Source organism: Nerophis lumbriciformis, linkage group LG15 (assembly GCF_033978685.3).
Source record: "Nerophis lumbriciformis linkage group LG15, RoL_Nlum_v2.1, whole genome shotgun sequence".
Lineage (NCBI taxonomy): Eukaryota > Metazoa > Chordata > Actinopteri > Syngnathiformes > Syngnathidae > Nerophis > Nerophis lumbriciformis.
In genome coordinates, this window is record NC_084562.2 from 33,826,719 (window position 1) to 33,850,399 (window position 23,681).

The 23,681-nt window shown below is 42.7% G+C and overlaps 2 protein-coding genes across 6 annotated transcripts in view; one reads left to right on the forward strand and one right to left on the reverse strand.

The window, feature by feature from the left end:
* Positions 1-12,256: 12,256 nt before the first annotated feature.
* cdkn2aip (CDKN2A interacting protein) lies at positions 12,257-23,284 on the reverse strand. 5 transcript variants are annotated; one of them, XM_061975103.1, is made up of 4 exons: positions 23,186-23,284; positions 22,273-22,522; positions 22,082-22,203; positions 12,257-14,502 (listed from the first exon to the last, which is right to left on the reverse strand). In XM_061975103.1, exons 2-4 carry the CDS (start codon positions 22,518-22,520, stop codon positions 13,913-13,915), a joined length of 960 nt encoding a protein of 319 aa, XP_061831087.1. In that variant the 5' UTR covers positions 22,521-22,522; positions 23,186-23,284; the 3' UTR covers positions 12,257-13,912. The 5 variants fall into 5 exon arrangements, with proteins under 5 accessions (XP_061831087.1, XP_061831083.1, XP_061831084.1 ...); XM_061975099.1 differs by lacking the exon at positions 23,186-23,284 and adding an exon at positions 22,999-23,119; XM_061975100.1 differs by lacking the exon at positions 23,186-23,284 and adding an exon at positions 22,815-22,958.
* The window catches only part of tubgcp4 (tubulin gamma complex component 4), a 47,744-nt gene continuing 47,126 nt past the window's right edge, over positions 23,064-23,681 (forward strand). Inside the window, exon 1 of the mRNA XM_061975098.1 lies at positions 23,064-23,273. Coding sequence (XP_061831082.1) covers positions 23,196-23,273 — 78 coding nt within the window. The 5' untranslated portion in view covers positions 23,064-23,195. The remainder of the gene's footprint in view (positions 23,274-23,681) is intronic.

Genomic DNA, 23,681 nt, shown 5'->3' on the forward strand with positions numbered 1-23,681 from the left:
ACTAAGAGGTTCGTGGCTGCATGCCCTGTCTGTGCCAGGAGCAAAGATTCCCATCAAGCTCCTGCGAGGTTGCAGCAGCCCCTTCCAATCTCCTTTTATCTATGGTCACACATTGCTCTGGACTTTGTCACGGATCTACCCATCTCCAGGAGGTTTTCTGTCATCCTCACTATTGTAGACAGATTCTCAAAATTCCCACATTTTGTCCCTCTTCATAGACTTCCCTCCTACCTGAAAACCGCCAAGCTTCTGGTCACCCATGTGGTTTTTTCACGGGATCCCCAAGGATGTGGTGTCAGAGAGAGGTCCTCAGTTTTTATCTGCTGCATGGAGAGCCTTTTGCAACTTGCTGGGGGCCGCTGTCAGTCTGTTATCAGGGTACCACACAATCTAACGGACAGTCTGAAAGACACAACTAGGACTTCGGTGCGGCCTTAAAATGTGTTTGACACCAGCATCCATCATTGTGGTCCACCTTTCTCCCATGGGTACAGTCATACTTGTCAACCTTGAGACCTCCGATTTCGGGAGGTGGGGGGTGGGGAGGTGGAGGGGCGTGGTCGGGGTGGGGCGGGGGCGTGGCTGGGGGCGTGGTTAAGAGGGGAGGAGTATATTTACAGCTAGAATTCACAAGTGTCAAGTATTTCTTATATATATATATATATATATATATATATATATATATATATGAAATACTTGACTTTCAGTGAATTCTAGCTATCTATATATATATATATATATATATATATATATATATATATATATATATATATATATATATATATATATATATATGTCTTAATAAGATTATCCAAAAAATAGTGCTCGATACCGTGGTAGAGCGCAATATATGAAGTAGTCTTGTGATTTTTTCCCACACATACATATAGAGATGAAGTAGTCTTGTGATTTTTTCCCACACATACACACATATATATATATATATATATATGAAATACTTGACTTTCAGTGAATTCTAGCTATATATATATATATATATAGATGTAAGCACAAGTTAACACTTGCAGGGCATTACTGCCTGACGCACCTCCGACAGTGCCATGTGGTGCTGGCTGCAGGGTCATCAGCCGGGAGCCACCTTTCACGGATGTTTCGCTCCTTTAATCCCGGAACATCTCTGGGTGGTGGAGCAGCGACAGGGACGTCTCCCTTCCGCCCCCTGCAGCCAGCTGAAGGATCCATACTGTACCCACATTCTAACCCCGGTATTATTGCTGTTGTGTATATGGAATGAGTCCCAAGGGACTATGCATGGCAGGGACGTCCATCTCCCTGAGTCAAGTGTGGGCCTGACCGCATACCATAACATGGCAGCAGGGAAGTCTCCCTACTGCCCCCTGTCTACGCGCCTTGCTTTCCCCACGCCTTATCGTTTCTTCTGAGCCACAACCAGAAGCTCCCTTGTTCTGCCTCCTCTGCCAGGGCTTTGAGGGCCTTCTTTAGATTGGAGCCTTTAATCCCGAGGGACTTTAGGAGCCGCTGGGTGGACGCTCCAGTGTAGCCTCTACAGCCAACTTCTACTGGATAGGTGAAGGGCCTCCATCCTGCTTGTGCACACTCACTTGCCAGCTCTAAGTATTTGTCCCTCTTTCTTTCAAAGGCAGCCTCCATTCCCTCTTCCCATGGTACCGTTAATTCTACCATGATGACCATATATTTAATATATATATATATATATATATATATATATATATATATATATATATATATATATATATATATATATATATATATAAATAAAAGAAATACTTGAATTTCAGTGTTCATTTATTTACACATATACACACACATAACACTCATCTACTCATTGTTGAGTTAAGGGTTGAATTGTCCATCCTTGTTCTATTCTCTGTCACTATTTTTCTAACCATGCTGAACACCCTCTCTGATGATGCATTGCTATGTGGCACGCACAAAAGTGCTTTCATCAAATCCGCTCGAGTCTGGAATCTTCCATCTCTCCCTAGCATGGCCCAAAACCGGTCAATCTTTGCTTCCTGAGGAAGATCTTCACTGCCAAGCACTTGGTAGTCCACTACTTCTTCCCGGAGGCTATCCAGGTCCAATCGCAGCTGCGGCTTGGAACTTACAAGCGTATTTCTCCATCTTACTCGTCGTCGGCGTCGCCACGGCTGTATCTTCCTCGTTCTCCTGCTTCGTCTCCTTGTTGTGTGCGCAGTTGTGCACTGCACTCTCTAAAAGCTGTAGATGTTATTGTCACATATGCATGTACAGTAGATTGTGATGATACCGGGTAGAAGGAGACGGCACTGAGGCTGGGAGAGTGTTTAGCCTGGGGCGTATTTATTCAAAAGGAATATATATTATATATATATATATATATATATATATATATATATATATATATATATATATATATATATATATATATATACATACATACATATATATATATATATATATATATATATATATATATACATACATATATATATATATATATATATATATATATATATATATATATATATATATATATATATATATATATATATATATATATATATATATGTATATATATAAAATTTATATAATATATTGTATTGCATAATATATTATATTAAATATTATATATCAATATATATATATATTAGATATATTAGGAGCGGTGCTGTCAGACAAGGGCAAGGCAGGCAGGGCTTGTCCAGGGGCGGAAGCGTGGTCGGGAGGCAGGAGCGAATCGTCGTAGTCCAGAGGCGTGCGAGGAGTCGAGAACCAGGAAGCACGAGGAAGACAGGGAAGATCCAGAAGCACACGACACACAGCGTGACTCGGGGACGCACACAGGGAGGGTACGATGTACAGATTGCTACGTTCTGGCAAAGGATCTCTGGTGGCGGTTGTTTAAGTAGTCGTCCCTCTCATCAGTGTGTTGATTGAAGATGGAACGCAGCAGCTTGAGTGACGTGCGCGCAAGCGCGCTTGGAGGTGCGCTCAGCGCGGCTCCCAGATGATTGCGCACTGGTGTGCATCTGGGCCGTGACATAGATGGCAGTATTGCCCTGTTTAAGAGTGTCACAACATTGCTGTTTACGGCAGACGAACTTCTTTACGGTAGACGAAAACGTGACTGCTGTTGTTGTGTGTTGTTACCGCGCTGGGAGGACGTTAATGAAACTGCCTAACAATAAACCCACATAAGAAACCAAGAACTCGCCTTTGATCATTCTACAGTTATAACGTGATTGGGCAGGCACCCTGTTTATATTGTGGGAAAGCAGACGTGAAAACAGGTCAGGTCCGCATGGAGCTGGAGGGGGCGTGGCCTCCAGCTCGGCCTGAATTTCGGGAGATTTTAGGGAGAAAATTTGTCCCGGGAGGTTTTCGGGAGAGGCGCTGAATTTCGGGAGTCCATCCATCCATTTTCTACCGCTTATTCCCTTTGGGGTCGCGGGGGGCGCTGGAGCCTATCTCAGCTACAATCGGGCGGAAGGCGGGGTACACCCTGGACAAGTCGCCACCTCATCGCAGGGCCAACACAGATAGACAGACAACATTCACACTCACATTCACACACTAGGGTCAATTTAGTGTTGCCAATCAACCTATCCCCAGGTGCATGTCTTTGGAGGTGGGAGAAAGCCGGAGTACCCGGAGGGAACCCACGCAGTCACGGGGAGAACATGCAAACTCCACACAGAAAAATCCCGAGCCCGGGATTGAACCCAAGACTACTCAGGACCTTCGTATTGTGAGGCAGATGCACTAACCCCTCTTCCACCGTGCAGAGGGGTGCAATTCCTTTTGAATTTCGGGAGTCTCCCGGAAAATTCGGGAGGGTTGGCAAGTATGGGTACAGTATGCCTGTAACACTCTCATGTGTTCATCTACTGGCCGGTCTCCTTTTCATGTGATGCATGGGTTCCAACCTCCCATCTTTTCCTCTCAGGAAGTTGAGTCCACTGTTCCCTCCGTGACTGCCTTCCTGCGCCGTGTGTGGCATGATACCCGTGCCGCCCTGTCTCGCACAGCCAGACGGAACCAAACCATTGCAAATCGCCATCGCAGATCAGCACTCGGCTACAAACCCGGCCAGAGGGCTTGGTTATCATCCAGAGACGTTACACTGTCAAAAGAGTCTAAGGAATTGGCACCGAGATTCATTAGACCATACGAGGTGAAGCGGATGATTACTCCCGTCACAGCTTGACTCAAGGTACCCAAGTCTTTTCAAGTCTTATGCGGTCTACCATGTCTCCCACCTGAAGCCTGTTGAGTCGAGGGACCTTAGTCGTCCACCCCCGCTCCTCAACAAGTGGACGGTCATCCTGCCTTCATAGTTAACACCAGGCAGGGGTGCAGTTTCTGATCAACTGGAAGGGTTACCCCCCAGACGATCGGTCCTGGATCTCTCGTTTCCTAATAATTGATGAAACACAAATTTTTGGGGGGGGCTGGGGGGGGGTTGATACTGCCACCGCCTGCTGCCACTTTGTGGTTTGTATTGTCAGTTTTCCTCTTTTAATGCAGTTGACCTTGTACTTATTACATTTTTCCTTCCCCCTAGAGTTCCTGTTCCCTTGTGGCCGGAGTTGTGAGACGTGCACAGCTGCTTCCAATTTTCCCTGGTGCTACTTTAGCAGTACCTTGGCAGCTGGATGGCACTCGGCAATTCCAATCCTCGGCTCTCCACGCCAGATGACTTCCATGATTGAAGTATTTTGCTACTCGCTATCTTGGCCATTCCCAGTGCCATCCAGCTTGGTGTTGTTTTTTGTAGTTCGCACGTCTTGCAACTCCGACACAAGTTTAGTTTATTTTTGTTTACAGTAGTTTTTGTTCTTTCCACGGTGCACATTTTGTTTTCTCTTTTTTGCACCGTCGCCTTTTGTTACCTCCTGTTTGGATTGCTTTTGTGAGTACATTACCTCAGTAAAAGAATTGTTTTACTCACCATCCGTCTGCATCCTTGGGTTCCTCTCTACTGTGTTGCACATCGTTTTGACAGACAGCACTTTTATAAAGAATAATTTGTAGAAAAGTATAAAAGTGGCGTCTATGTGGTTCTCCCCTCTCCCCCTTAACCCCTCTCAGCTCATTGTCATTGTCCATCCTGCGGATGGAAACATGAAGAAGGACTGCCTTCTAATTATTTTTAAACCACGAGTTGGGCGGCTAAAACTCCAACACAGGACAATGATTTCAAACACATCAAAACTGTTTTTGGAAGGGATAAACCATATCGCCCCGGGAAGGTGAAACGTTATATTGCACTTGAAGTTTGGAGGCAGTGTACATGACATAGTAAAATGATCAAATAAACTTCCAGAAAACCAATAAAATATATTTTAATCGCTTCAATTGAGACACCTATTTGGAGACTACGGTCCATCCAGACCCACACCTCCCGCCACCTGAACAGTTTTTTCCCATCGGCCATCAGACACATGAACAATAGCAAGATCTGATAGCTCAGGCACAGCTCATTTTATTATCTATTCTGTGTTATATGTGTTTTGTGTTGCATGAATGCACCAAGAAAAATTCCTAGTTTGTGAACCTGTTCTCAAACAATGGCAATAAAACTATTCTGATTCTGATTCTGATTCTGACCTAGAAACATCAATGGAATTGATGATAAAAGGACCATAATGCTACTCTGAATGAATGATCAAAAATCAAAATGCACATTGCTGTCTCCTCTGCTGGAGTGGAAGAGAAGAGGATGTGCGACAACAGCGGAAGGCAACCATGCATATCGGCCGTGTTTGAACATCCTGGGACTAACAGATGTTCAATACATACAAAGATTTCATCTGGACTGTTAAAACCATCATTGAACTATGTGACTTTTGAAAAGAAATACACATATAATGTAACGTCTGACAAATGATTTGATTGACAGTCGTTATCAAACTGTCAGCTAACACACTCCCCCTCACAATCACACGCACACATGTCTAAGCACACCAGTGTTCTGAAAATTACTTTTAAAAAGTAATTAATTATAGTTACTTGTTACTTTACCAAAAATGTAATTAAATTACTAACGGAATTATTCTTTAATAAATGTAGATATTTACTAGGGAAAGTAATTTTTATGTTACTTTAAAAAAACAACTTTAAATATCCGGCATATGCAATCGAGAGATGTTAAATACAGGTAAAAGCCAGTAAATTAGAATATTTTGAAAAACTTGATTTATTTCAGTAATTGCATTCAAAAGGTGTAACTTGTACATTATATTTATTCATTGCACACAGACTGATGCATTCAAATGTTTATTTCATTTAATTTTGATGATTTGAAGTGGCAACAAATGAAAATCCAAAATTCCGTGTGTCACAAAATGAGAATATTACTTAAGGCTAATACAAAAAAGGGATTTTTAGAAATGTTGGCCAACTGAAAAGTATGAAAATGAAAAATATGAGCATGTACAATACTCAATACTTGGTTGGAGCTCCTTTTGCCTCAATTACTGCGTTAATGCGGCGTGGCATGGAGTCGATGAGTTTCTGGCACTGCTCAGGTGTTATGAGAGCCCAGGTTGCTCTGATAGTGGCCTTCAACTCTTCTGCGTTTTTGGGTCTGGCATTCTGCATCTTCCTTTTCACAATACCCCACAGATTTTCTATGGGGCTAAGGTCAGGGGAGTTGGCGGGCCAATTTAGAACAGAAATACCATGGTCCGTAAACCAGGCACGGGTAGATTTTGCGCTGTGTGCAGGCGCCAAGTCCTGTTGGAACTTGAAATCTCCATCTCCATAGAGCAGGTCAGCAGCAGGAAGCATGAAGTGCTCTAAAACTTGCTGGTAGACGGCTGCGTTGACCCTGGATCTCAGGAAACAGAGTGGACCGACACCAGCAGATGACATGGCACCCCAAACCATCACCCAACCATGCAAATTTTGCATTTCCTTTGGAAATCGAGGTCCCAGAGTCTGGAGGAAGACAGGAGAGGCACAGGATCCACGTTGCCTGAAGTCTAGTGTAAAGTTTCCACCATCAGTGATGGTGGAAACTCCGCGGTTGTGTCCGCAAACCGCGCATCTCTACCACTTACGCACTTGTCCCTCCCTTCGGCAGGGCGGGCGTGACCATAGGCAGGATGGGAGAGTACAATCAGAGAAACGGATTGTACTCAACTTAAAGCGTGTAAAACAAAACTTAAAAGGGGAACTGCACTTTTTAACGTAATTTTGCCTATCGTTCACAATCATTATGACAGACATGACGACTGATAGATTACATTTTTTATGCCTTATAACTTGTAAATAAACGTAAATATGGGAGGTCCTCTATTTTGCCCATAAAATTCAATAAATAACCATTCACAAAGCGCTAACATCCATCCATCCATCCATCTTCTTCCGCTTATCCGAGGTCGGGTCGCGGGGGCAGCAGCCTAAGCAGGGAAGCCCAGACTTCCCTCTCCCCAGCCACTTCGTCCAGCTCCTCCCGGGGGATCCCGAGGCGTTCCCAGGCCAGCCGGGAGACATAGTCTTCCCAACGTGTCCTGGGTCTTCCTCGTGGCCTCCTACCGGTCGGACATGCCCTAAACACCTCCTTAGGGAGGCGCTCGGGTGGCATCCTGACCAGATGCCCGAACCACCTCATCTGGCTCCTCTCGATGTGGAGGAGCAGCGGCTTTACTTTGAGCTCCCCCCGGATGACAGAGCTTCTCACCCTATCTCTAAGGGAGAGCCCCGCCACCCGGCGGAGGAAACTCATTTCGGCCGCTTGTACCCGTGATCTTGTCCTTTCGGTCATAACCCAAAGCTCATGACCATAGGTGAGGATGGGAACGTAGATCGACCGGTAAATTGAGAGCTTTGCCTTCCGGCTCAGCTCCTTCTTCACCACAACGGATCGATACAGCGTCCGCATTACTGAAGACGCCGCACCGATCCGCCTGTCGATCTCACGATCCACTCTTCCCTCACTCGTGAACAAGACTCCAAGGTACTTGAACTCCTCCACTTGGGGCAAGATCTCCTCCCCAACCCGGAGATGGCACTCCACCCTTTTCCGGGCGAGAACCATGGACTTGGACTTGGAGGTGCTGATTCTCATCCCAGTCGCTTCACACTCAGCTGCGAACCGATCCAGTGAGAGCTGAAGATCCTGGCCAGATGAAGCCATCAGGACCAAATCATCTGCAAAAAGCAGAGACCTAATCCTGCAGCCACCAAACCGGATCCCCTCAACGCCTTGACTGCGCCTAGAAATTCTGTCCATAAAAGTTATGAACAGAATCGGTGACAAAGGGCAGCCTTGGCGGAGTCCAACCCTCACCGGAAACGTGTCCGACTTACTGCCGGCAATGCGAACCAAGCTCTGACACTGATCATACAGGGAGCGGACCGCCACAATCAGACAGTCCGAAACCCCATACTCTCTGAGCACTCCCCACAGGACTTCCCGAGGGACACGGTCGAATGCCTTCTCCAAGTCCACAAAGCACATGTAGACTGGTTGGGCAAACTCCCGCTAACAATACACCAACAATACAAAAGCGCTAACAATACACCATTAAAATAACAATATTACTAATACTTCGTTAATATTCAAGTCCATCCATCCATCCAGCCATTTTCTACCGCTTGTCCTTTTTGGGGTCACGGGGGTGCTGGAGCCTATCTCAGCTGCATTCGGGCGGTAGGCGGGGTACACCCTGGACAAGTCGCCACCTCATCGCAGGGCCAACACAGATAGACAGACAACATTCACACTCACATTCACACACTAGGGACCATTTAGTGTTGCCAATCAACCTATCCCCAGGTGCATGTCTTTGGAGGTGGGAGGAAGCCGGAGTTCTTGCATTCCTTCACTCCCTCCAAATAAGCCGTTTGGAATTTGCCCAATTTGTAAGGTTTTCCAGTTTGGTGACGTCAGAGGCTATCTCCATATATGGTAAAGTTTCGCCTAACGAGCATTGCCCAAGCCTGCCATTGTAGCCACAAAATATTGCAATTTTTTCCGCGACTTTATGAAAAAGCTGCTGCGAAATTAGGCATTTTTGACTGCAGCTATCACACAAAAGGAAAGAAAAACAAGTTAATTCAGAATATATCATTATAATCGATGCTTTAGTAAAAGTTGATCAATTAGAAAGTGTAAAGCAGTCCAGGACTTAGTACAAGGAGTAGGGGCCAATCAGCCTTGCCCCAACTATTATTCTCAAACAAGGCTGCCCTCCCATGGTCAAACAAAGGACTGAATCGGCTGTTTTTGTTTGAGAATTTAGAACCAATGCCCTTTACAGTCATCATAATGTGATTGTTTTTGCTCAAAGTGACCAAGCATTGACTTTTATGTGATGTACAATTGACTGACCTTTGACCTTCAACCCTGACACTAATAATAATAAACTATGATGGATTATTTCTAAGACTAGACTTCAAAGATTGTTATTGTCATTTTTCCCCTACATGCAAGACATATGGAAGAAACAAGTTACTGTTTTTTAAACTTTTACTGTGAATGTTGAGTGTTATGGAGCAAACCTTGCCCACAAAACAAAATAAACATGTTTGTGCTTGGGTAAACAATATAACCTTCTGTGTTATTCTGTATTCACCTAGTCTTTATACAATGTTTAAGTCCATTTTTCTCCTTTACTATTTATTGTCTGTACTTATTATTTTTCAACTATAGCACTAGTTTAACTTCTGTATTAATTTATCCCTGCACAATATTTCTGTCAATTGTATTTTTTTATTAGTATACAGAATATGTAAAAGCTCTTAACTTTACTATTCTTTAGTCTTTTTATTTTACAATTAAAGAAATTGTAACCTGATACAAGTTAACACAAAACAGCAGTAATAGCTGAGCCATGGAGAAGACCAGAGGTGGGACCAAGTCATTGTTTTGCAAGTCACAAGTAAGTCTCAAGTCTTTGCCCTCAAGTCCGAGTCAAGTCCCGAGTCAAGACAGGCAAGCCCCGAGTCAAGTCCAAAGTCAAGACTGGAAAGTCTCAAGTCAAGTCCTAAGTCCTGCATTTTGAGTTTCGAGTCCTTTCAAGTCCTTTTAACCACAGACTAATATATTAACACAGATTGTGTATGCTTTTCAAACGCTGAATTTATTTATTAAAACAAGTGCATTTTAAATTGCAGGAAAGAAAATTGTGCTGACATTGCACTTTATAATAGCACTATTAACCAGTCATTTTAAACATTAACTCATTCCTTTACAGAACAAACACATTGAAAAATAAAGTGCAAATGTACTTATTTGTACAAAAGTGTTAACATTGAAAAAACATGACATATATGTGAACATAACAAAAAAGTTGTACTTTTTATGTCAGGGCCCTATGCTGCATTGCATTTGCAAAAGACCAAATTAGCCAAGAGTCTGTCAGTCATTTGTGCACGATGGGGGCGTAGTATGATGCCACCATGGCTGAAAACTCGCTCCACTGGAGCACTGGAGGCAGGCACTGCCAAGACTCTCATGGCCACTCGGAACAGTGAAGGAAGAGTCTTCATGTTCAATGCCCAGAACAAAAGGGGGGAGAGAGTTGTTTTGGGTTGGTGCACTACTTGTAAGTGTATCTTGTGTTTTTTATGTTGATTTAATTAAAAAAAAAAAAATTCTTGTGCGGCCCGATACCAATCGATCCACGGACCAGTACCGGGCCGCGGCCCGGTGGTTGGGGACCACTGAGGTAAACAACCAACAGTATGTCAGAAAGCTAGCTAAAACGGTACACATATTCATAACATAGTATACATTTTAACTAACCTTTAATTGACTATTTTTGTCTTTTTTTAGGTGGCTAAAATACGCGGTGCTGCTGACCGCCGTCTAACGTTACGTGTGATATATTGACTAACGTAACCCTGCTTGAAAAAAATCACTGAACAAAAAGTATGAATAAGGTAGTGAACTGCAACAGATTCCCGTGTTTGCAATAACGTTATAACGTTAGCAGTGAGTTTACAGCCTCACTGATTTAACTACACAGCAAATAAAAGTCACGTTACTTAGCCAATAAACGTTATCTTACATTCAAAACTTACCGTTCTTTGTGCAACTTCAAATGCCGGACGAAGTTGGAAGTTGTTGCCTCTCCATCAGTCATTTTCGAACCGCATGTGTTGCATACTGCAAACCGTTTTGTGTTGACCACCTCGTAATTTTTATACCCAAACAAAATTATTTTAGGTATCATTTTTTGTTCACTGGCGTGTGGTTTGGACATGTCTTCTTCGTTGGTTGTCCTGCAATTTGATTGGATGAATGCTGTGTGATGAAAACAAAGTAGATCTAATTTGATTGGCTGTTGTACTGAGACCACACCAGCTGACACACGCAACGCTGATAGACAAGTACACAATGAAAAATACGGAGCGCTCCCGAATAACTTTTTCATCTTTGGGTTTTGGGGGAAAGTAGCAAGTCATGTCAAGTCATGTCAATTCAAAAGGCTCAAGTCCAAGTGAAGTCACAAGTCATTGATGTTAAAGTCTAAGTCGAGTTGCAAGTCTTTTTACATTTTGTCAAGTCGAGTCTAAAGTCATCAAATTCATGACTCGAGTCTGACTCGAGTCCAAGTCATGTGACTCGAGTCCACACCTCTGGAGAAGACATAGCATTAAATAAACTCTTGCTTCTTCCTACTTCTTCTCTGACAAGGTAAATTGTGTAAATGTAACTTCAAACTTCCAAAATCATGTTTTACAGTATAGTAGTACAGTATGTTCGAAATCAACTAAACCAGAGGTTCTAAAACTTTTTTCACCAAGTACCACCTCAGAAAACACTTGGCTCTCCAAGTACCACCATAATGACTAGCATTAAAATACCAGTACAGTAGCGTAATATGCCTAACTATGTATTAAAAACAAGGCAGGCTTTATTTAACAAGTATATATTGGCCACTGCAAAATTACACACAGTTTGAACAGTAACACTGTGTTTAAGTATCTATGGGATTCTTTGGCATACCACTAGATGGGGCCCACAGTTTGAGAATCACCGAACTAAACCATTACCAAAACCTACACACATGAAAACACTGAACAAAGAGAGCACAGTCTAGTATTCTAATTCCTTGCGTGTTAAACATATGCGGCCAATAAAGCTGATTCTGATTGGTAGTGTTAACGAGGTGCTTTCACAGAGAAGATGTGTCCATCTATACACACATTAGAAAGTCATATGGTGAAACTCCCCACTGGGTTGGGCAAATATTAAATTGACTTGAAGATAGAGATGAGTGCAAAAGGCAGCATTGATTTTTCTAAAAGAAAAAAATCAAGAGCATATTTTTTTGTTTATTCAAAAAGAAAACATACAAACCACTGCAGTAAATTTACAGTAACAAAGAACAGCGAGAATACAGTGGTATCTCAATTTTGGACGAAAATGTTCGCCAGAAATTTGCCCCGGTTTTTGTTTACAGCCTGGGTTATTGTACAGCCGAACATCGCACTTAGGAAACTAGTCTGATTCCATGGAATCGAATGTCTGAACTAACAATCCCACGCTTAGTGACTCAGTCCCTCCCAAGTGTTTGAGTAAGACTGCAAAATAAGCCACCATGGGGCCAAAGAAAGTTGCAAGTGCCAGCACTTTGATAAGGAAGGTTAGAAACACTATCGAATTCTAGTAAGTACTTGTTGCAAAGTATGAAGGTGGCATCTGTGTGGATCTCTCCTGCCCCTGCCAACAAGTCGTCAGTCAAGGTAAAAGTCATGCTTAATGTTTATTTATCTATTTAATTCCTAATTTATATGTATTTTGCATTATTTTCCACATGTAACACTACAATTACCGATCTACACTAAGTTTGATATAATGTGGCCCAATATAATGCGATCGACTATGTAATGCTTTGTGTATTTTTGTTTTACATTATTTCTAATGGGGAAAACTGGTTCTTTTTATCTTGCTTTACAACCGAAGTACCAATGTACTCATGTTTTTAATATGACAATGTTCAACTTCAACGACAATCTTGCTTAAATAGCTCAAATGGAAACTCAACTCAGTCCAGAAAACTAGAAATTGGTGAACTTTTGCCATGGAATTTAATCAAAGCGGCCAATGGCTGGTCTAATGGTCAACTTATCAACTAACTCCTTGCAGTATTCTATTGATAGTAGGGGGCAACAGTTTGTAGGAGGGCCCATCACTAGGTGGTGCCTGTACATAATGTCCATCTAATCTGAACAAAGGTTGAAGGTAAAGATAAATATTATTCTCAAATAACAGTTGAAACGTTAATGCAGAGTAAAATTTACTTAGTGCAACTATCCTGATTCGTCGTTTTTTTCCAAGGTATCATACCCAAGGAGTGATTATTTGTGTCCTGTGGAATGGCACACACTTGGGACTCTTACCAGAATAACACACTTAACATAAGCTTGAAATGTTGAATATTTAACTGACCTAACCTTTTTAAATATATAAATCAAATATTGATTAAATAAGGAAAATACCTGGGATACACCTAAATATCAATTGCTTGCGAGTCGCGCCAACGATACTTCTTTGTGGAACCCCTTTGGTTTCAAAACTTCAAAAGTCTTGGTCAATGTATTTCAGTTGCAGCACAACCCTCTTATCAGAATGTAATGTATTGGTCAAACCAAGCAGTCTTGGTTTCCTCCGCAACTTGTTGACATCTAAACTCAAACTAGATATTAGAGAATCCTTTAGGAATGAATAAAGTACACCAAACTTAAAATGTCATCATGTAAACTAAGCGTTGTGGGGAATGCTGCACCTGTTGTGAGTTAATAACCAAACATATTGTTTGACTTTCCCCCCACAATTATAAATGTATTCTGACATTTCAGTATATTTGAAAGATGCTCAAGGGTGTGATCTCCAAACCAATGCGTCTTTCTTCAGTGCTCCAGTCAGTAGAGGCGAACAAGCAGGTCCAACATCACTTGTTCATCCAGTCTATGAGTAACCATCTCCAGTGTGATCCTCCTGGAAAGGGTAGGTGAGTGCAGGGGGGAAGCCCTGATTCCGAGGCTGTTCATCCAACAACAATAAATCCTCCACATCCTTCCCTTTGTAACGCCGTCTTGCAATCTTGACCGTCACTTTTCTCCCTTGAAACACTTTCAGGGCCTCTTTGGAAGCCATGGAACAGGCGGCGGTCTCGTCGCGCCCGTAGCCTGTGCCCATGTAGACGGTTCGGCAGCGGATTTCACACACGTGGCCTTCCTTTTGTGTGCGGCCTGCAGGGAGGCCAGTAATGTCCCTCAGCGGCACAAAGACGCAGGTAAGCGTCTGCTTACATGACTCCACGCAGCTTCGGAGTATTTCAAAATGGTCCAAGTTGGGACCGAACCCTCCGGCAGACACCAACTTCCAGGCCACAGCTTTGTAGAGGCGATTGAAGAAAGGCTGGTGCTCGGCCGGAGCCTGTGGTAAAGGCCCGCATTTCTGACTCATGGGTCGTGTGGATGTTTTCCCAGCAGGTTGACTGTCTGGCTCATTAGGACCGTATCTGGCTCTTTTTGCACAGCTGTCATCAGTAGCCCCTTCACAGAATATAACAGAAAGGACAGAGAACCAACATTTAATGAGAACAGAGATGTGGGTGCGTAAACAAGATGACTCACAGAATTTACACTGAAGTTATGCAGAGATAGAGAATACAAAAACATACATTGCTCATTTAAGACAAGCTACAAAAGACACAGAGAAATGTCTATGGATGTCCTCATTTATCAAGCTCAATGTGTTCATCAGATCTGGATCTGAACAATCTAAGTCTATGAGCATTAACGGGTGAAGCCTGATTGGATGAGAGGCAAAACGTCTTCAAAGACAAAGTGGATAGTCCAGGTGCGATCTACACTCAAAGTTCGATATAACGCAGCCCAATATAATGCAATCGTGCCGACTCCGAATTTTCACCCATTATTTTTCTACCAGAGTCAATTACGTTGTTTTTCACCAATTATTTTTATTACAAACTTACTACACAGGAAATCTTGATGAAAGGCTCCAAAAAAAAGGACCCAGTGATGTCCAAACCTACTGGAGTGGTGGTGCCTGCCCCATTTTGTGACGTGGGAGAACAACCCACCATTCACGTCACTTCACGTGGGAGCACTATCCACCAAGTGGGTTTAGGCAGCCAAGCTATGCACATAACTGTTTTGAAAAGAAAAGGGTATAAAAATAAGGATTTCTATGTAAAGCGATTTCGGGAATAATGCAATCGGTATTTTCTGGACCCCATGTCCGCGTTATATTGGACTTTGAGTGTATTGAATACATTAAGACCAACAGAGAAGCCACTACAAAAATACTTTTTGTCTTTGCCATGAGATGTCATGACAGTGTAAATGTTTGACAAAATATACACTACCGTTCAAAAGTTTGGGGTCACATGGAAATGTCCTTATTTTTTAAGGAAAAGCAGTGTACTTTTCAATAAAGATAACTTTAAACTAGTCTTAACTTTAAAGAAATACACTCTATACATTGCTAATGTGGTAAATGACTATTCTAGCTGCAAATGTCTGGTTTTTGGTGCAATATCTACATAGGTGTAGAGAGGCCCATTTCCAGCAACTATCACTCCAGTGTTCTAATGGTACAATGTGTTTGCTCATTGGCTCAGAAGGCTAATTGATGATTAGAAAACCCTTGTGCAATCATGTTCACACATCTGAAAACAGTTTAGTTTGTTACACAAGCTACAAAACTGACCTTCCTTTGAGCAGATTGAGTTTCTGGAGCATCACATTTGTGGGGTCAATTAAACGCTCAAAATGGCCAGGAAAAGAGAACTTTCATCTGAAACTCGACAGTCTATTCTTGTTCTTAGAAATGAAGGCTATTCCATGCGAGAAATTGCTAAGAAATTGAAGATTTCCTACAACGGTGTGTACTACTCCCTTCAGAGGACAGCACAAACAGGCTCTAACCAGAGTAGAAAAAGAAGTGGAAGGCCGCGTTGCACAACTGAGCAAGAAGATAAGTACATTAGAGTCTCTAGTTTGAGAAACAGACGCCTCACAGGTCCCCAACTGGCATCTTCATGAAATAGTACCCGCAAAACACCAGTGTCAACATCTACAGTGAAGAGGCGGCTGCGGGATTCTGGGCTTCATGGCAGAGTGGCAAAGAAAAAGCCATCTCTGAAACTGGCCAATAAAAGAAAAAGATTAAGATGGGCAAAAGAACACAGACATTGGACAGAGGAAGACTGGAAAAAAGTGTTGAATCCAAGTTTGAGGTGTTTGGATCACAAAGAAGTACGTTTGTGAGACGCAGAACAAGTGAGAAGATGCTGGAAGAATGCCTGACGCCATCTGTTAAGCATGGTGGAGGTAATGTGATGGTCTGAGGTTGCGTTGGTGCTGGTAAGGTGGGAGATTTGTACAGGGTAAAAGGGATTCTGAATAAGGAAGGCTATCACTCCATTTTGCAATGCCATGCCATACCCAGTGGACAGCGCTTGATTGGAGCCAATTTCATCCTACAACAGGACAATGACCCAAAACACACCTCCAAATTGTGCAAGGACTATTGAGAGAAGAAGCAGGCAGCTGGTATTCTATCGGTAATGGAGTGGCCAGCGCAGTCACCAGATCTGAACCCCATTGAGCTGTTGTGGGAGCAGCTTGACCGTATGGTACGCAAGAAGTGCCCATCCAACCAATCCAACTTGTGGGAGCTGCTTCTAGAAGCGTGGGGTGCAATTTCTCCAGATTACCTCAACAAATGAACAGCTAGAATGCCAAAGGTCTGCAATGCTGTAATTGCTGCAAATGGAGGATTCTTTGACGGAAGCAAAGTTTGATGCAAAAAAAATCTTATTTCAAATACAAATCATTATTTCTAACCTTGTCAATGTCTTGACTCTATTTTCTATTCATTTCACAACGTATGGTGGTGAATAAGTGTGACTTTTCATGGAAAACACAAAATTGTTTGGGTGACCCCAAACTTTTGAACGGTAGTGTACACTAATGATTGATTTCAGGCCACACTCGGAAGGTTGTTACATGAATGTTGAGACTGTCACACCCACTACAGAAAATTAGATATGCTCTTAAGATTGTGCAATTCCAAATTTTTGGGTTGTTTCACATGGGCAGCAGCAAAAGGGCCTCAGACTCCCCCGAAACACTTTGTCCACTGCTCTTGCACATGAAGAGGAGCCAGTTGAGGGGGATTGGGGCATATAGTTTTGGATTTTTCCTGTACACCACCCTGTTGAGGTGTTTCAGGTATGCTCAATAATATTGAGGCCTTGTGCATCTGGTCCCTGTTTCCACAGCAGCACACGTCTGACTTCTGGCAACAAATATCTACTTCCGGAATCAAACACGAGTTTTCTAATCATGGCAGACTTGGTAACAGACAACAAAGACAACTATTTTTGGACAAATGACGATTCACAACCTTATATTTTTGAAGCTAAATATACTGCTGCTTATAGAAGCGAGCACGAAGGAAGAGTAAGTAAGACTTTGGAGCAGACGGAAGCCGGGAGAGTGAGGTGAAAGCGATTTTGACGCTATAAATATGGAACTTGGAGCCAAGCTATTTCGACATAAATGGCGTGCTTACCCAAAATCAACAGGAATCAGAATCAGAAGTACTTTATTAATCCCCAAGGAAACGTCCCCGGCCAGCTGGACCAGACAAACAACGGTCCATCAAGTGTGTCACTTTAATATAGGTCATGATACATGCCATGCGTGTACATGTACTACAGTACATACGCTGTCTGGCTAGCTCAACTGCATACAAACAAAACATGAACTGTAGGCTAATACTTTACAGATACTGTAATATGATTGTTCCATGTTTTTCAGTCAGTACAAATTGGTGTCATATCACGGTATTGTACATTACAAACTCAAACGCGTTTTGTGTTGACATTGAAGCTATCTTTTCTCTTGCCGTAGTTAGCTTTTACGGCTATTACCGTAGCATGGCGATCAAAAAGAGTTCCTCAGTGTTCGCTTTTACTATAACAATGTTGACACGGTCCCCACATCTGCGGTCCCCTCCAAGGTTTCTCATTGTATCCCATTGGGTTGAGTTTTTTCTTGCCCTGATGTGGGATCTGAGCCGAGGATGTCGTTGTGGCCTGTGCAGCCATTTGAGACACTTGTGATTAAGGGCTATATAAATAAACTTTGATTGATAAACTGTGAACTAGGGCTGGGCAATATGGCCTTTTTTAAATATCGCGATATTTTAAGGCCATATCGCGATACACGATATATATCACCCGATCCTTAAGATCAGCCGATCAGCTGCTGTTGACGGTCCCTGACACAAGGCTGAAGCTTAGAGGTGACAGAGCTTTCGCCGTTGCTGCTCCCAAGCTCTGGAACGACCTACCCCTGAGTGTTAGACAAGCCTCCTCTCTTCCTGTTTTTAAATCTCTCTTAAAAACATACTTTTATTCCATGGCTTTTAACACTGAGTGATATCCATCCTGCAATGGCGCCCCATAATACACCTGCTGTGATCCTGTTTTTATGTTTTTATGTTTTTATTAATTCTATTTTAATTATTTATTTTTTATCGTGTTCTGTTTGTGTTGTGTGGTGTTTGCTCGGTACTCGTTTTATCTTTTAACCTGCTCATTGTACAGCACTTTGGCTACCCCTGTGGTAAATTTTAAATGTGCTCTATAAATAAAGTTGATTTGAAAGTTGATTTGATATCTCGATATTTTGCCTTAGCCTTGAATGAACACTTGATGCATATAATCACAGCAGTATGATGATTCTATGTGTCTACATTAAAACATTATTCTTCATACTGCATTAATATATGCTACTTTAAAACTTTCATGCAGAGAAGGAAATCACAACTATAAAAAATCACACATTTTTTCATACGGTGTTGATCTGGAAATGTTTGCCTCGACATTTTGATGGTGTGGGCGTGTGGCACCGAACGGAGATGTTGACGTGCGGAGTAAGCACTGCTCATTCTCTAGCAGGTGACTTTTCAAATGATGCTACATATTAGCAATAATGCTACTTTTTATAGCAACTTGAAGCCAAACCACCGCCAGACGATGGACCCTCTGCTGTTTTTCTTAGAAATTAATTATTCCTTCATTTGTTACCAGAGTCGCACCTTCTTTCGCTCGTATTACCGCTAGCATCACAGCTAACGTTAGCCATGGTGCTACCTCTTTGCTCCAGGAGCACGTATACGAATGTGATGTATGTCGTGACAGTATGTGACGTGTGTAGAAGCTGCGCTTGCTGTCTGTGAGAAGGAGACACAGGAAAGAGTGAGAAGAGCCTGTAGTGTAATGCCAGCAGCTAAAAGCAACTGCGTGAGAACGCATACTCGAATATCACGATATAGTCATTTTCTATATCGCACAGAGACAAACCCGCGATATATCGCGCATATCGATATATCGCCCCGCCCTACTATGAACGTCCTTATCCTTAAAAGTGCTAAACTTCATATAAACTCTGCTGTTCTTAAATGCAATGTTTTCCTTTTTCTAGTATTGATCGCTTTCCTTTAAAAACGATCTTGGATCGATACCTATCTTCCGGAAGGCAAACTTGCAGATATCGATGTAGTTGCATCTAAGGAATATATATCGATTAATTGATTAATCGTTGCACCGCGACAAATAATTTTTTTGAATGTAATAATAATAATATAACTGGGATTTATATAGCGCTTTTCTAAGTACCCAAAGTCGCTTTACATGTAGAACCCATCAATCATTCACACCTGGTGGTGGTAAGCTACTTTCATAGCCACAGCTGCCCTGGGGTAGACTGACGGAAGCGTGGCTGCAATTTGCGCCAACGGCCCCTCCGACCACCACCTATCATTCATCATTCAATTCACCGGTGTGAGTGGCACCGGGGGCAAAGGGTGAAGTGTCCCGCCCAAGGACACAACGGCAGCGATTTTTTTTGGATGGTAAGAGGCGGGGAGCGAACCTGCAACCCTCAGGTTTCTGGCACGGTTGCTCTACCCACTTCGCCATGCCGCCCCATGTGTATGTATATGTAGATTAAAACCATCATAGGTCCCCTTTAAGAATAATACTAGACTGCACTATGACCCTGGAGCAGATTAAGGGTAAAGCCATCCTTCCATCCATCCATTTTCTACCGCTTATTCCCTTTGGGGTCGCGGGGGGCGCTGGAGCCTATCTCAGCTACAATCGGGCGGAAGGCAGGGTACACCCTGGACAAGTCGCCACCACATCGCAGGGCCAACACAGATAGACAGACAACATTCACACTCACATTCACACACTAGGGCCAATTTAGTGTTGCCAATCAACCTATCCCCAGGTGCATGTCTTTGGAGGTGGGAGGAAGCCGGAGTACCCGGAGGGAACCCACGCAGTCACGGGGAGAACATGCAAACTCCACACAGAAAGATCCCGAGCCCGGGATTGAACCCAAGACTACTCAGGACCTTCGTATTGTGAGGCAGATGCACTAACCCCTCTTCCACCGTGCTGCCCGTTTTGTATGTTGATTTACCGTATTTTCCGCACTATAAGGCGCACCTAAAAACCACAAATTTTCTCAAAAGCTGACAGTGCGCCTTATAACCCGGTGCGCTTTATATATGGATAAATATTAAGATTCATTTTCATAAAGTTTAGGTCTCGCAACTACGGTAAACAGCCGCCATCTTTTTTCCCCGTAGAAGAAGCGCGCGGTGCATGCTGGGATATGTGACGTTTCATTTCCATTTGTGTGTTTATGTAAAGACCCCAAAATGGCTCCTATTAAGTGTGTTGTCTAATTATAAATAATGCAGACGAGGCGTGTTAACGGAGTTCTCAACGTTTACTCACAGCGTGCTCATAACCACATTCTAACTCCCAGCATACAACAACGCTTCTCAGGGCTACAGCGCATGCTCGTAACTATCGTTGCATGCTGGGTAGTGTAGTTGTTATATTTGCTAGCTCATAACAGCACATTAAGAGACACGCTTACGCGCTTAATTCAATACTCGCCGTCATTCCGGGTGGATTGACAAAAGACCTCCAGCCGCTAGATATTGGTGTCAACAGGGCATTCGAAGCTAGACTGCTAACTGCGTGGGAACAGTGGATGACGAAGAAGCGCGCGGTGCATGCTGGGATATGTGACGTTTCATTTCCATTTGTGTGTTTATGTAAAGACCCCAAAATGGCTCCTATTAAGTGTGTTGTCTGTCTAATTATAAATAATGCAGACGAGGCGTGTTAACTGAGTTCTCAACGTTTACTCACAGCGTGCTCATAACCACATTCTAACTCCCAGCATACAACGCTTCTCAGGGCTACCGCGCATGCTCGTAACTATCGTTGCATGCTGGGTAGTGTAGTTGTTATATTTGCTAGCTCATAACAGCACATTAAGAGACACGCTTACGCGCTTAATTCAATACTCGCCGTCATTCCGGGTGGATTGACAAAAGACCTCCAGCCGCTAGATATTGGTGTCAACAGGGCATTCGAAGCTAGACTGCTAACTGCGTGGGAACAATGGATGACAGAAGGCGAACACACCTTCACTAAGACGAGGAGGCAGCGCCAGACGACGCCAACATCTGCCAGTGGATCGTAAATTTGCCCAACTTTTCACTTCGGACACCGAAGATGAAGGATTTACGAATGAAGAATAACTTCAGAAAGTGAGCGCTATGTTTATTTTGTGTGTTGTGACATTAACGTTCGAGCAACATTATGTTGCTATTGCTCTGCACTATTTTGAATTTTACTATGTTTGTGATTGCACATTTGCGTACATTTTGGGAGTGAACAGAGTTGTTAGAACGCTGGTTTTTAATATATTATTAAAGTTTGACTGACCTATCTGACTGTTTTTTTGACATTCCCTTTAGCGCAGCGTAGGCGCGGCTTATAGTCCGGGGCGGCTTATTGGTGGACAAAGTTATGAAATATGCCATTCATTGAAGGTGCGGCTAATAATCCGGTGCGCCTTATAGTGCGGAAAATACGGTAATTAAAAAACAAAAACAATCCTATCTAACAATAATAAAGAACATGCCACCTTTGAAGACAGACCAGTGCACTTCTAGTTTGCCTACATCGCACACAAAGTGTGCTTTTTTTGATCGAATTTGTTTTACCTGTTGCAGCACTCCACTTTCCTTTGGCCATGGCTTCATTTCGACTTTTATGAACAGGAGGATCTACAACGACTATTCCTTCACCCATCTCTTTGATCTTGTCCATGACAGCCTGAGGATAGCTTTGGGAAGAGGGTGGTAAGAAATGCTTAGACTTATTTCCTTCTCATGCTGATCTTAAAGTGCTCTACCTGCAGCCAAGGAAAACGTTGTTTGCCCAGACCATTGACAGGGACAGTAGCCTGTCCAGACTGCTGTTGGAGACTCCTGCTTTCACTGAGGGGTACGCCTCCATGTTCTTCAGGATGAACTCTCTCCGAGCACACCATTGTTTGTTGCTCTCACAATAGCCCCTGAAACTGTCGATCCACTGGGCAACTTGCGGATTCTGGCCCAGATACTCGGAAACTACGTCATTCTCTCTCCTCAACTCTGCCATCCCTGCGATAAAACAAAGCACAACTATGTAAATACGCGAACATAATCACGACAAGCAGGTTACTTTAAACATCAACCAAGTTAGTTTTGTCGTTGTTACTACTACCTTGCCTTTAAAAAAAAAAGGGCTAATTAATTGGGCTTGCTTGTAGCTACGTCACAATAACGAGCTGTGTGTTTTACAAATAGATAATGACAAAATAGAAAGTTAGCGGCTCCGGTACAAAATTAACTATACATACGTTCAATAAGCATTACGTTTTTTCGTTCATTTCAACTTGTTTTATCGAATTACCAAGCTGTCTCCGCTGCGAAGTGTTGCTACCAGTTACTGCATGACATGACCGACTGATGACGCAATCAGACGATGTTCCGTTTTTCATATAAGAACTACAATTCCCAACAACAGTTTTTTAAATAAATATATGTCACACATACGATACGGTTTTACACAAAATCCAATATGAATGGTTTCAAACCTGATAAATCCGTTTTAAATTCGAGGAATTGTAAAGAACTATCGATACACATTATTTCCCCGGATGCTCGGTATGTTCCGCTTCCACGTCCCGCCATGCTTTGGAGCAGTGACGTCCTTAAACGGCGACAACCGAGGCGGCGGTTTGTTATGATAGATCTTGCTTTATCTTTTCTAAATTAAATCACCTGAACTAAGATGATTCACGAGTTACTGTTGGCTTTGAGTGGATTCCCTGGGACCATTTTCACGTACAACAAAAGAACCGGTTTGCAGGTAAAGTAGGATGCATTCATCAATTTCAATACTACAGCAAATTTGACAACCGATGTGGGTGCTCGTCGTTAGTGCGTTTCAATGTTCGTGTTTTGACGTGTGTCGATGAATTAGGTATATTTTTTGCATCTGTTTCGCCTTAAGGTCTTTATTAAGGTGTAAAGTGGCAAAAGGCATGACGGCAGCCTGTCCACGAAACAAGAATAAAGTTATACCAATGGAATAATAAAGTACGCATGCAATACATTTTGAATACATATTGCATATCACCTTAAAGTAAACTATATCATTTTGCAACATTTTTCAATCCTTAAGTGGCTTAAAGGCAGAGGTGGGACCAAGTCATTGTTTTGCAAGTCACAAGTAAGTCAAATCAAATCAAATCAAATCAACTTTATTTATAGAGCA

Coding starts and splice junctions, on each gene's coding strand:
- cdkn2aip (XM_061975099.1), bottom strand. CDS start 23,095: ATGGCGGGACGTGGAAGCGGAACATACCGAGCATCCGGGGAAATAATG. Junction 22,523..22,998: donor ATTTAAAACGGATTTATCAG/GTTTGAAACCAT, acceptor GTTTTATCGCAG/GGATGGCAGAGTTGAGGAGA. Junction 14,503..22,081: donor AAAGTGGAGTGCTGCAACAG/GTAAAACAAATT, acceptor TATTCTGTGAAG/GGGCTACTGATGACAGCTGT.